Genomic DNA, 13,950 nt, shown 5'->3' with positions numbered 1-13,950 from the left:
TCTGGCCATCTGATGTAAACTCTTTGGGTATTGGTTCCCTGCTTTATTTCGGTCAAGTTTTACATGTTTTTAAGTTGTCAGAGTATTTGGTGTAAGTGTTGATGTTTCACATTGAGATTATTCAAGTGGCTGACAAGTGTCACCAAATTTAGTTCCCTTAATTATAAAGACAGATTCAGAACTCAGTGTACAAATGCGGGACTGCCTGACTACTCTGGCTTATCCAAATGACATGTACCTTTGTGGTCTTTTCATGCTGATGCTCTAGTCCTTATATTTATGCAGTTCTATGCTTGATGGGTTTCATCCTCCTTACAATCTATAATCTAATTGAATAAGCTTCCTGATAACACATATATGACCAATTAACATATGGTCAGTAAATTCCCAGTAGTCAGTATTTTCCATTATAATGTTTCCAATTGTTCCTTTGCCCTTTCAGCTTGAAAAAAAAAATCAATCCTATCTCTCTCTTTTATAATTTCCTCTAGAATCTCATTCCATTTTCTTTACCTTTGATTTCTGTCACAAAACATCTGGCCCTTCATAGCAAACAGACTTTGAAATTTCTCCCACCAAACTTCTCTCCACCATTGTCCCCATCCCTAGTACTTCTCTGGGAAATCCTGTTTCACAAAACATGTGATAGATGAAACATGACTTTCTTGATGGAAAACTTAAATTATTTAATGTTTTTAAAGATGAATTTGCTAGTTAGAATTGTAGGCTCATGTGCTGGAAACCATTTTCCAAGAATTGTTTTGACCTTTCTTTAGAATGAGGTATGTTGTCATAACAAGAAAAACTCTTTGAGTATAGAGAGTTTGCTATTCAGTTAAAATTTATTTAAAGTCTTTTGGTCACTGTAGTTTTGTATTCAGTTGTAAAGAGCAAAGGTGCTGATGAGCCACATGACTTTAGGGACTTTTTCCATAGTCCTTCCCTGTTGGGAAGTAAGACTGTGTCAGTGAGATGCAGAGCATTATCTTCCCCCACTAAGGGTTGTTGTGTATCTATAGCATTTACAGGTAACAGACATTTCCAATCTGGAATGTTTTATGTGCCTGAACAATATTGGAAATAATGCAAGTCTATAGGGAGGCACCCTTAAATAAGTAATTACTCTTCCCCATCATTGAACAGGATCACTGAAAAAAAATAACACCCAAACCCCACAACCTAAGGAAGCCTCAAGTGCCGCCCCCCCCCCCAAGAGTAGAGGGTGCTCCCTCCTACAGCTGTGGGCAGGGCCTCCATCCTCTCTGCTGAGTCCCATAGTGGTTCATGGAGGCCACCTCATGTGTGGGGAAGTCAGCAGCATTTTCGAGTTTGGCCAGAGCAGTCTGTGATGTCTTTGGTCATTCGTCTGGCTGAAGAGATTGTGTTTGAACAGCCGTTGGCCAAACGTTTGAGACCCCCTTGCTCTAGGGAGCGTAGGACCTGGCCCTTGAATCCTGGTAGTAAGAGGCAAGCTTGCTGCACAGGCTCCAAGGCTGGCCCTCCCTCCTTCTGTTCCTCCCTCGGAGTCGGTAGCCAGGGGATGATGGTCATCCCTGAGGAAGTTTGGGTGTTTTCTCTGACCCTCTGCTGACATCCATTTGTGTCTCAGTCTCTCATTTCAGACTCTTCCTCATTTCATGTTGTCTTTTTTTGTCCTTTCGTTTTCCTCCTTCGTGTGTTTTGTTTCTTTTCTTCTTGTTTTCAATGACTAGTCTGTGCTGACTGTGACCCCTATGCTGTGGCAGGCGTGTGTAATGATCATGGCAAGACCTATGCCTTGTACGCCATCACTGTGCAGCGGCGCGGACCCAACAGCGACGAGATCTGGAAGACCTATCGCCGCTACAGTGACTTCCATGACTTCCACATGCGGATCACAGAGCAGGTACGGACTTGTATTGTGTGTTCTTGGCTGGCTCTTTGGGAGCAAGTGTGGAAGCTGGAGGCAAGTGTTGGCCTAAGTGGATGCCCCTCCGTTTGACCAGGGAAGGGCAGCTTCTCGACCCTTGTCTTCTCTGTCTCTGAGCGAGGGACTTGAATGGCCCTGTGTCTGAGGTCTTCATCCGAGAGCCTTTGGCGAAGCCCTTTTACCTCTCGGAACACTCAGTTTCTAATGATCTGGTAGAAAGAAATTCCCGGAATTTGATTTCACCTGCCTTTCAGATTATATGTACAAACCAGTAACATTTAAGTATCATGGGAATAATTGTATTTGGAAATTTAAATATCCTATTTTTTCTAAATATTAGCAGCTAAAACTGGCCACAAACTTGTTCAGATTCTCATTTGATACTCTCTAAGTAGAAATGTCATTTTTTGTGTCCAGCACTTAAAAATGTCTGTGAAATTGATATAGGGTAATAAGTTTTTTAATTGACTTTTAATAGGTTTAGACAGACCAGTTCAGCTGTTTAACCATTGTCTTTTCCTCTGTATGTGCCATGCTCTGCAGAAGTCTAGTCCACAGAAGGGATTCAGTTTCCTCATTGAATTGGTCACAGAGATGCAGAAATAAAAACTGAACTTGAGAAAGGAGCATTTCAGTCGGAGTTCAGGCTCTGTGTGGTCAAAGGCTTAGCCAGCTGCTGACTGTACTTGATACTCTCAGACAGCCTATCTTGGGTTGCCTGCCCTACAGTCACATGCTCTTAACCCCCATAAAATAATCGAAGGAAACCTGTAAGAACTGGTGATCTTGCCAGGGCTACGAAGTAGAATCTGTTGACATCAGTGTTTGCTTCCTGGGGGCTCTGAAGGCAGCAAAGTCCCTTTGAAGGGATGAGAGTTGGATGAAGTTACTTGGCTACATAAAAACTTTCATTTGATAAGTGTGTGAACTAGAACGTGCTAATCAGGGGAAAATCAAAACTGACTGGAAATAGTGGGTGAAAAGTTGTATCAAACTAAAACTGTTACTTAGCCGGCATTGTACAAACTTGGCATAAATTGCTTATGACGTGTGGATCGTGAGATTGGAGGGCACAGCAGCAGCCACCCAGGCCAGGCCAGTCCCTCCTCAAGAGAATCCTCAGGATAAGGTCCCTGACAGGCGACTGAGTGGGGAGACCTCCAAGGAAGGGCAGACATGAAAGCCATTCGACATTTCGACAGCCCAGCTATTAGGGAACTTTGTCCTGGTATCGAGTCTAAAGCTTCCTCTTTGATTCTGCTTCTAGTCTCTGGGGCCTAACAGGACACGTCCACTCCCTCCCCTCATGCCAGCTTTTCAGGTTACTAGACATTAGCTCTCCTGTGTCCCCATCCTTCCACCCCCAACCGCCTTCATTTCTGATTGTATATGCCGGCTTCCTTCACCAGTCCTTCTCTCGGACTTGTCTGTGGCCTTCTTAACTGAGCACACTCCTCCAGGCCTAGTCTGACCAAGACGGAGAACAGCAGGACTTCCCTCATTATTCCTGGAAGTTTTGCCCCTTTTAATATAGCTAACACGGCAGTGGCTTTTTGGGCAGCATCATTAGACTTGAAGTCCCTGAAATGTGCCTCCCTCATCTTGTTTGGGAGGGGTTGGTGTGCATCTGAGTAATAAAGCGCACTCTGTAATTAACTCCATTGCATTTCACCTTACTCACTTCACCCAGGATGGCCCCTGAGAAGATCAGTGGGGTCCTGGCAAATATGGTCATTGTTTGGGGGTTTTTATGGTAGAATTTGACAAGTTATTAGTCATTTGGAGAGGCATGTGAATTGAGTCAGCATCCAAACGGTGAACGTCTCTTAGAAAAATGTCTTCAGAGCATTGTTTTCCTTCATTGTTCAACTGGGCATGACTTGACTTCTTTCTATTTTCACTATTGAAAGACCCAGTCATTTTCTTTGAAAGGGCTAAGGAAGGACACAAATAGGGTTATAGATGAGACCTTGTACAATATTAATGGGTTTCTGTGACTTTAAATGAGATTATTGTTGCTTGTCATACAGCTTTATAACTGAATGGAGAATCTTAGAAAACCAGTTATTCCTGACTTGACAGGATTTACCATTGTCATTAGTGTATTCTACATTTACATTATTTTGATAAAGCTTAATGAGCAATAAACCTTTTCTTATTTTCTAAGCATAAATTACTGCATTACAAAAGTTTATGAAGTCCATGTATTTACATCTTCCTGTGTTATTCATTTTTAAGGGTGAGTGGTGATTCTACATGGTGTCCCCAAGTCCTCCTAAGAATAAAGATTACTCCATTCGAGAAAACTATTACTAATGTTAACTTTAGAATTTTGAGATTTAAAAACGCTCTTAAAGCCTAGATTGTTTGTCTTCTTTAGGAATTGATCATTTAGTTTCAGTGTTAGAGCCATTCCTGTAAAGTATTAAATGTGTATTCTGTTTTAACATTACTCGTTTCAGAGTGTCTGAAATAAACTGATTTTATAATGGACAAGATATTTACCCTATGAATGAAATAAATTCATGCATTACTTGGATAAAAAGCCATTCAGAGAATTAACACATGGAGTCCGGTACTTGGGAGATGGCCTTGCCTCAGCCCTTTCTTCTCCTCTCTGCGCGCCCCGCCGGCCCCCCCCCCCCCACCATGTTTGCTCACTGTGACATCAGGGCCCCATTTGCGTAGAATCGAATCGCAGACTCTTAGAGCTGGGAGGGGCCTTCAAAGCCCATCGTCCAGCGCAGACCTGCAGGAACCCCCTTGGCTCCCCTGCGGGTGGTCACCCAGCCTTTGCCTGAAGACCACCATGGGGGGGGGCCAACTGTTACCTCTTGGGGCGCTGACTGTTAGAGCTTAAGCCTCATGACTCAGAAGCCACTGCCGTAAATCCTGTGTCTGAGCCCCTCCTGCCCCAAGACATTCCCCACTCTAATCCCCTCTGCCATCCCTGTCCCCAGTTCTCTTCCAGTGCTGTTTGGACGGTGTCGCTTAGTAAACTCCGCTGGCTCCTACTGCCTCTTCCCAAGTCTGAGCTTGTCCTTGTAGCCTCCCTGCCCTCGAGTCCGCCAGACGAGCCTTCTCGGCTTCCCTCCCACATGCCCTGGACTCCTCATTTCAGTTCCCTTGTGCTACTCGTGCCCTTGCCATGAATACCTCCCCTCCCACAATCCCACCTTCCACAAGAACCTGCCGTCCCTCGCTGCCCATTGCCTCCCTGAGGATCTTCCACTTTTATCCTTGTTCTCTTGAGACACAGTAAGTGTGGACCTCTTTGTGGCAGCGAGGTGGCCCAGTGGGTAGAGCCCTGGCCCTGAAGTCAAGAGGACCTGAGTTCAAAGCTCACCTCAGACACTTACTGGCTGTGTGACTCTGGGCAGGTCACTTCACCCCAATTGCCTCAAACATCCAGGGCCCTCTCCAGTTGTCCTGATGTATCTCTTGGCATGGACCCAGATGGCTCTGGAGGAGAGAGTGAGGTTGGTGACCTTGCACAGCCCTCCCTCACTTCAATCCAATTCAGTGCCAGTCATGACCTCACCCAGTGTCTTGGTCCTCTTTGAGAATGAAGGACAAACAACAACAACTTATCTGTGGGCTCCCCTCCAGAGGAGCAGCTCCTGAAGAGTAAAGTTGGTTGTCTTGGCGTGCCTGGCACACAGTCAGTGCTGAATGAATGCTTGCTGATTAATCGTACCAGCAATGGCCACCCTTATGTCCAGCCACTCGGTCAGTTCTGAATTTGGGTAATGATTTCTTGTCTAGCCCGCGGCTCTCCATCTTTTTGCACAAAAGGATTTCTTGAGTACTTGTGCACAGTGTCCCACCCTTGTAGCACTTGAGTAATGGGATTAGTCTGGTGTGACCTGTTGTGGTTGAATCCAGGCCCAGACTGGCTCTCTGCAGTCCCCTCCTCCTCTTCTAGATGGTCATAAACCACCCCGAATTTTGTAGAGAATTAATATGCTCGTTGACCTACAGTTTGTAAAAATGAGTATTTCTCATGAGCACCACAGTCTTTCAGAGGTCACTGACAGTGTACTCAGCAGTCCCTCGGGTCCCTTCTTTGAGTCCTCTGTGGGGCACAGTGTAGTCGTCATAACCAGGTTCCTTGGTTCTTCAAGAGTGGCTGGCTGCTCTCTTACCATCTCTGTCATTTTTGTTATTTCTGGTCCCAAGACACTTGGTCTTGGTGAGGAAACAGAAGCATGATGGGATTTCAGCAGCTCTTACCTCTTCCTTTATTATGTCATTATCGTTGGTCCCTCCACCTGCAAGTGTTCCTGTCCCTTCTGATGTGCTTTTTGCTTCCATGTTTTATAAAAATCTTGTAAAAGTCCAAGGCACTTCTGTAAAAACCTATCCTTATACTATTTAGTAGTATATAATGTAGACTTCTTTGTATAAATTGTTATTCATATGAATATTTATTTATAAGTCAAAAGGTAATGTAAAAATTAACTTAATTATTAATTATAATATGTGTCATTACAATCATCTGTTTTCAAAATAGTTCCACTATTTTTGTCCCAGTATTGTCTGCTAGGTCTAGGAGAGTGTTTCTCTAGAGAAGTTTTGTCAAAATGTCTAAAATTCTTAGCTACTTTTGTATATAGCATAGTAATGAATTTTAAGGGATTAACATTGAATATATTTTGTATTCTAGTTTGAAAATCTGTCAAGCATTTTGAAGCTCCCTGGTAAAAAAACATTTAACAATATGGATCGAGATTTTTTAGAAAAGCGAAAAAAAGACCTAAATGCATATTTACAGGTAAGGGTATATTTGCTGTCGACCTTATCTTGTCATTTAAATCTCAGCAGAAATATGCAAAAGGCTTCTTTTTCTTGAAAAGCTTGATTAGGGTGTCCATTTAGAGGAATCTTTCTGCCTGTTTGATTTGAAGGCTTCCTTCTTTGAATGTCAAATGAAAAATTAGGGGATTGGATGAAATGATTTTCAAGGGCTGTGCCAACTCTAGAACTTTCTGAATTTATAAAGCTTATTCCTCCTTAGCACTGTCATGTTTAGCTATTTTATAATAAGCTAAAGAATTTATTATCCCTCCTTCTTTATCCAGAATCCATGACCCCTTCATTTTGGTGTCTCTCCATAGGATGCGAAAAGAATTGGGCAGCTTTCATTCTAGGAATGTCAGTACCACACCCTTTGAGTTGTGTCCATCAGTCTGTAGTCTAGAACTTGTCATCTGGTTCCAGGCTCGGAGCTTGTAGGCCAACGTTGGTGTCTGTCAGAATTCTCTTTGGATTTCCTTGGAGATGTCCTGGTTCTTGGGCCCTCCCCAGTACTAATTCTCATTCCTTGGAGAGCCATGTTGTAGCACAGATATGCTTTAGTGCTGTCAGCTTTGGTAGATGTGATTCCTCAGTGCCTGGAGTTCTGTGCTCCTGCCTCCACTGCCTGTAGTACAGAACCAATTCCTATTCTGATTCAGAAGGCTGATTAGTCTTTCAGATTGACCTATTCCAAAGTTACGTAGCATAGCATTGATTATTCCAGTGAGGTGAATGAATTATTTAGTAATTTGTCATTTTAAAACTACTTTTTATGTTTTTTACCTCATAACATTTATTTAACAGATTCAATGGTGTATTCATTTCCTAAATAATTCACAACAAGATTAATGATAAGAATTAAATGGGAATGTTAATTTGAGAACTCTAGGAATCCTAAGAACAAGGTATTCATTTTGGTCATATAATTTGTTTTCAGATTGATGATTTTTTTTTCATTATTACATGACAAATTCAGTTGTGTTTATCCTGTCTACTTATGCTATTGTTTTAAGAGTAATTTTATGGAAAAGAACTTAAGACATACATTCTTCAGTGATTCTTTTCTAACTATAATTGATAAAACTTTAAAAGGGACAATATTTTGAAAAAATGAATATAGATGAGGGCAGCTAGGTGTCACAGTGGATAAGGCACCAGCCCTGGATTCAGGAGGACCTGAGTTCAAATCCGACCTCAGACATTTGACACTTACTAGCTGTGTGTGACCCTGGGCAAGTCACTTAACCCTCATTGCCCCGCAAAGAAAAAAAAAGGAAAAGAAAAGAAAAATGAAATAGATGGAGAGGCCCCCCCCCACACACACACACAAATGTTTGGTGAATAAAAATAACTGTCATCAATAAAATAAAATTAGTTCTTTCAAAGGATACAGTAAAAAGTACTAGTTAGTTGTGCTATCAAATTTGTAAAAATGTTTTGAACTCTTTATTTAAAGTAACATTTTGCTTTTTTAGCTATTGTTGACCCCTGAAATGATGAAAGCATCCCCTGCCTTGGCTCCCTATGTGTGTGACTTTCTGGAGAACAAAGCCTACAGCAAAGGGAAAGGGGATTTTGCTCGTAAGGTAAGAAGCCAGTAGGACACTTGATGGGTGGAAGTGACATAGTCTTCTGTGCAGAAATGGGGAACTTTTAAGGAGGCGTTTCTTGTTACTGGCAGTTGTTGTAGGCCGGTCTTTATTTCAGCAAGAACTCGAATGACCTACTTTGCTTCATATAATCTCCTGTTGACATCAGTATTATCTTCATGTGCTATTGCTTGGTGTTCTCCCCACTAGACTGTGAGCTCCTTGAGGCCATACATACACATATGTATATGTACATATGGGGTGGGGGGAGAGAGAGAGAGAGAGTGTGTGTGTGTGTGTGTGTGTGTGTGTGTGTGTGTGTGTGTGTGTGAGTGTGTGTGTGTGTGTGTGTGTTTCTCCATCTTAACCCATCTCTTCAATACTGATGTCATTCACCAGGAAGTTCCTCCCAAGACATTGTGAGCAGATGGTGCAGATGAAGCACTCGGAGATCTTCCCTCCTTTTTAGCCCCTCTGGTCATGTAGCTCACCCAGCTCTTTCTGCTTCATGTGGTCTGTGATCTCCTATGTGGATCTGACTTTACATCCACAAGATCACACAGCTGCCCATTGGGCAGGATCCATGTCTGATCTCCAGGACTCAGGAGGGTGAATTATGTGAACAGAGTAGTTAATATGGAGGGGGGATTTTAGGATAAAACGGGGTCCAAACCGACCGTGAGGAGACCAAAGATGAGCCAGCTTTGTCCCTTTTTTGATACCCAGGGATAAGTAACCTTCGTAGTGGGCTTTAAAGTTGGCCACTGGCTTTGTAGGCTGCTGTCATTGGACCTCACCGCAGCCCTGAGGAAGGTGACCCTAAGAGGCCTGTGATGGCCGAGGACACTGAGACCACACAACAAATAGCTGAATAAAAACTGCATCCAGCTCGTCTTGCCTCCTGATCGGTTACCGTCTCCTGTCTGTGAGCGGCGTCGGCCTCCAGTAGATACGGGTGTCACCACACCGGCCGTACATGAGATTCCTGTGGCCACCTATTGGCTCAGCAAACCGTGTGTCATCGTTATCTGTGTTCTCCTGTATTTTTATTTATTGGGTTAAGCATTTCACAGTTACTTGTGGATCTGGGGAGTTTTGTGAGCCACATGTGCGTGGCATCTGCTCTCTCTCAGTAGCGACCCCCACCCCCCAAGCATTACGTTCCTCCAGGTGGTCGCAGTTTCACGGATGTGAACACTGCCTTCAGCAGCTCAGATCACCCCCACTCTGCAGTTGAGTAGATGGCCTTAAGGAGTCCCGGTGGCTAAAAAATGGAACCCCCTCCCCACCTTAGCCAGCCTGGTCAGTAGACAGTCCACGTTTATGAAGCACCTACTGCGTGTCAGGCACTGTGCTGAATGCAGGCAGTCCCTGCCCTCGAGGAAGCTCTAATACAAAAAAGGAAGGTGTGCAGCAAGAGCAGCAGACGGGGGAGGTGCCCAAGCTGGGCCGGGTCGAACCACTGGGCAGCCTGGTGAGGAAGGAGCTCAGTGTCAGCACAGATGTACAGTCAGTCTCGAGGCCTGTATCTGAAAGCATCACGAGTTTACTTGCCCTCCACTTGTATGGAGGGTCACTCAGCACCATGAAGAGGCATGGGAAGAGGACTTGAGCCTACAAAGGACAGTATAATCACTTATGATTAGCTCCAGCCTCAGGCCATTGTGGTATTATTGCTCCAGAGAACAAAGAGAAGTGACCAAAGAAGCCCAGGGTTCTAGGTGAGTCCTGCTCAGGACCCCAGGGATGATTCGCTGGGCGAGGAGGCAGTGAAGTGAGCGGCTCAGTAAAGCAGGGGCGCTTAGTACTGCCCTGAGACTCTGGCGACAGCTTGTGTCCAGTGACGCCGGATGAGTGAGAATGTCCAATATCAGGTGCTGGTGTTAAAACCATTTGATATATAAACATTAGCAGCACAGGAAGCTTCAGGATAATCGTTATAGTCTTTCAGGCTGGGCTAGCCCAAACATCATTGACAGGTCACAGAGGGAGCCCTCCCAGACTAGCCCCTCAGCTACTGGACACACGTCGAGAGCACAGTCCTCAGACTCCCAGTGTGGGGCTGTCTGTCCTTCCCATTCCTGGCGGCACAGCAGTTCATTTTAAGTAAAACTCCGTGCTGATGGACGGTCAGAGGACTTGTGGAGGGGACTGACTGCCCATCCAGCCACAGACTCTGAGGAGGCCTCGTGACCTCAGAGGACTGGCCTCCTCGAGGTCAGCACCAAGCACTGACCCCGCCTTATTGGGTTTGGCTAAAAAAGCCAAACAGACCAGAAAACGACCCATGAAACCCCTGTGTGATTTCCAGGGACCCTTCGAATGTCGTCATCTGAGCTTGATGAGAACATGCCAGGGCTAGCTTAGAGCTTGAATCAAGAAACCCAATAGATCCATTAGACAAGGGTGGTCGCCATTGTGAGCCCTGCCTATGGCCAAAGGCTCATCAAAACAGTGGCACGGTGGTCACTTGGGGGGTCCTCTCTGTCAGATGTGATCCGTCCAGCTTCAGGACGCCAAGGGCTTTGGAAATCCCACCCTCTGGAAGCAAACCCTTCCTCAGTGGATGACGTATGTCAATATTCTGAGAGGAGGCTATGGACCTGGTGCCAAGTTCAGTTGAAACTAGGGGGACAGCTCACTGACCCACTCATCCAGAAAGAGCTCTGGAACCCGAGTCCTCCCTGTTTAGAATAACGAGGTACCGCCCTTCTGCCCTTACTCAGGACTCTGGAGGGTGGGGGCCACGGTTACCACACCATCACCCCCCCCTGGCTGGCACCATTCTGTGTGATGCAGTTGCATCACGTGCTGGAAGAAAAATCCTTTCCCCGCTGCCTCTCCCCATCCATCCATCATTCTCTACACTGTCCCCACCTCCTCCCTTTGGAACATCACCCCCATTGATGCCACCTCCCTTTCATTCTCGAACTCTGCATCCTCTGGATCCATGGGCACCCTCTCTAGGGACACTGTCCTCATGACTCGGTGGAGGAGGAGGCGGTGTGCTCACTGCTCTGAATTGCGTAGCGTCCCTTTGCGGCCAGCACCCAGGCTCCGTCCTTGTCTCTTTTGAGGTTTGTTCTACACAGCTTCACGGCTCTCCCTGCAGCTCAGGGAGTTTGGCCATTATGCCCCACAAGTTCCCCCCGACTTGGCTCCATGGCAAGGTTTCTTTTCCACTTAGGAGCCCACAAAGATGACCATGTCTTAGACCCTGCCGTTATTCATGAATGTTCCCTCCACGGTCTTGAGTTGCGAGTTTCCTTCCCATCCCTTTATCTCTCCTTTGCTGAACACTCCAGAAGCTCTTGTTGGCTCCAATCCCCACTTCTTTCTTTCTGTGGCTCAAACGGAGGTGGTGGTGTGTGGGGGGGAGAGCAGCCCTTTCTGGCCCCAAGCAGCCAGCTGTCAATCCAAGTGCAGCCCAAGGAAAAAGGGTGTTTTGCAAGAGTTGGTGGGATGCTCGCAGCTGGATAATGTCTTCAGCGGCAGCAGCCCATGGGCAAGTCGACTGGGAGCTCTGGCGGAGGTGCTTCCTGGCTGTTAGAGGGAAGCTAGGAGCCCTGGCTTCTCACTGCTCAGCCTGCACTGCCCCGAGAACACCACCATGGACCACCAGATGGGGGTGGGGAAGAGAGGGAGGGGGAATCTAGGAATTATTCAGTCATTATTTCTGCTGCGTACTGTTGTCTTGGTCACAGAGAGCAAAACAATTTTGGTTGTGCTTCAGAGTCTTCTGTGCGTGACAGAAGAAAGCATGCCCACCAGTTATCTTCTGATAGAGCCAGGAGTCAAAAGTGGGTCTCCTACTCTTCTGTCTCCCCATCCCTGCCCTACCCCACACTATGCACCTTTTGTCTTCTCAGATGGGGCATAAGGTCCAAGCCCCGCACTGGCTCCCTAAAAGGCAGGAGATCTACAAAGCCTTCCCATGCCCCCAGCACTGGCGCCACTGTGCACATGGTGCACTGTGGCCCTGCCCCATGGGCTCTGCGTCCCAGGAGCCAGGATCACTTACGTGTCTGAGACTTGGGAATGGGGCAAGAATGAGGTCCCTGTGGGGCAGATCCTCCCTCAACAGGGGCCACCATCAGTACTTGAGGAGAGGAATCATGGTTGTTCTTTCGTTCACTTCGTTTAGTAGGAGCTTAATAAATAGTTGTTGGCGGGTTGTTAGCTTGTTCACCCCTCAGGCCGCAGGGCTGCGGCAGGACAAGTGGATAGGTACAGCTTGACTGGGACAACGGGAAAGAGCATTTTGGGTTCAGATGCCGCGAGCTAGCTCTGCCATTCACTCGGCACCGGCCTTGGGCCCTCTGCCTCAGTGTCATCTTATCCAAAATATGGTAGCCTTACAGGTCTGTTGGGCGACAGACATCATGGGAAGGAGTAAAGGGAGAAAGCAGTTGTTGAGCACTTACTGTGTACCAAGCACGGTGCTAAGCTCTGGGAATATGGGTAGAGGGCACTGAAGAGGGAAGGTCTCAGCTGCCAGTCTGAGGGAAAGATCCTGGGCTTCTTGGGGCACTGCAGTGAGGAGGAGATGGTAAGCCTTTGTCTCTGATGTCATTCCCACTGATAATCTCCTGTCAGTGTCTGCTGTTGGACCACCTGACAGGGATGAGACATTGGTGGCCACAGGCTTCTCTCTTGGGTCTTCAGTGGTTGTGGCTGTAGCCGCTGTAGGGATGATGGTCTCCAAGCTGTGTCTCCACAGCCATCCGTGATGGTGGCTAAGGGGCCCTGGGCTCTTGGGCTCTGGGTGGGAGGGGTGATGGAGGAGGCTGCTTCCTGCCTCTCCCTCAGGTGAGGGCCTGCTGCTTCAGCTGCTGGAAGAAGGCCCGGTGATGACTCCAGGCTGGGCTGCTGCATGCCTCTCCTGCCAGGGCTCTGGGCTTCTCTGTAATGCAGGGTGGCGCATAAGCTTTAGCACCATTTATGCTTTCTTAGCTTCAGTGATTTAAGTGCTAAGACTTGGGAACATCCCTTCTGTGTAAAAGTGTGGAACGTAATGTATTTATGAGTAATTACATGTAATAGTAATGATTCATCCCTTAATGTCTGTACTTTGTAAAACTTAAAGTGTGCCCTGTGAGGTTCAACTCTCGTTTTCTGATTACCAGTCACAAACTTCTTGCCACTTCCTCTTCCATTCCTAGTGATTGGCTCCAGTTTAGGCCACACCAATTCTCCTTTTTGCTTTCTTTACTTTCTGAAAAGAGAAGTGGTCAGTATAGGACAAGAGCTGCCCAAGGCAAAGAGTGGGATATGAATCCAAACTGGCTTCATGCCGTAGACTTAAGTTGTTTATGTTTACAATTAATTTCTGATCTTGACTAGCTTCCAAAGCCATTCTTTGTCTTTATCTCATTAAAGTACAGAGAAGAAGTCCATTTGGGGAACCTTCTGTTTAAATTTCAGGTCAATGTTAGTTTGTTCCTATTTGGTCATTTTTCATTGTGTCATCAGCATGAGTGTTAATTTTTTTGGGGGGGTGAGGCAATTGGGGTTAAGTGACTTGCCCAGGGTCACACAGCTAGTAAGTGTTAAGTGCCTGAGGCTGGATTTGAACTCAGGTCCTCCTGAATCCAGGGCCGGGGCTCTATCCATTGTGCCACCTAGCTGCCCCTATGAATGTTAGTTTCTTCCTCT

The 13,950-nt window shown here is 46.1% G+C and overlaps 1 protein-coding gene across 2 annotated transcripts in view; it reads left to right on the top strand.

The window, feature by feature from the left end:
* The window catches only part of SNX13 (sorting nexin 13), a 125,570-nt gene that overhangs the window by 99,173 nt on the left and 12,447 nt on the right, over nucleotides 1–13,950 (top strand). Inside the window, exons 18-20 of one of the 2 annotated variants that reach the window (XM_043966043.1) lie at nucleotides 1,746–1,885; nucleotides 6,576–6,683; nucleotides 8,182–8,292. In XM_043966043.1, coding sequence (XP_043821978.1) covers nucleotides 1,746–1,885; nucleotides 6,576–6,683; nucleotides 8,182–8,292 — 359 coding nt within the window. Of the gene's footprint in view, nucleotides 1–1,712; nucleotides 1,886–6,575; nucleotides 6,684–8,181; nucleotides 8,293–13,950 lie in introns of both variants that reach the window. The other variant, XM_043966041.1, reaches the window with a different exon arrangement.

This window comes from Dromiciops gliroides, chromosome 5, assembly GCF_019393635.1.
Source record: "Dromiciops gliroides isolate mDroGli1 chromosome 5, mDroGli1.pri, whole genome shotgun sequence".
In the NCBI taxonomy this organism is placed as follows: Eukaryota; Metazoa; Chordata; class Mammalia; order Microbiotheria; family Microbiotheriidae; genus Dromiciops; species Dromiciops gliroides.
Note: the sequence above shows the minus strand (reverse complement) of the source record. Positions and strands in the feature narration are given on the sequence as shown.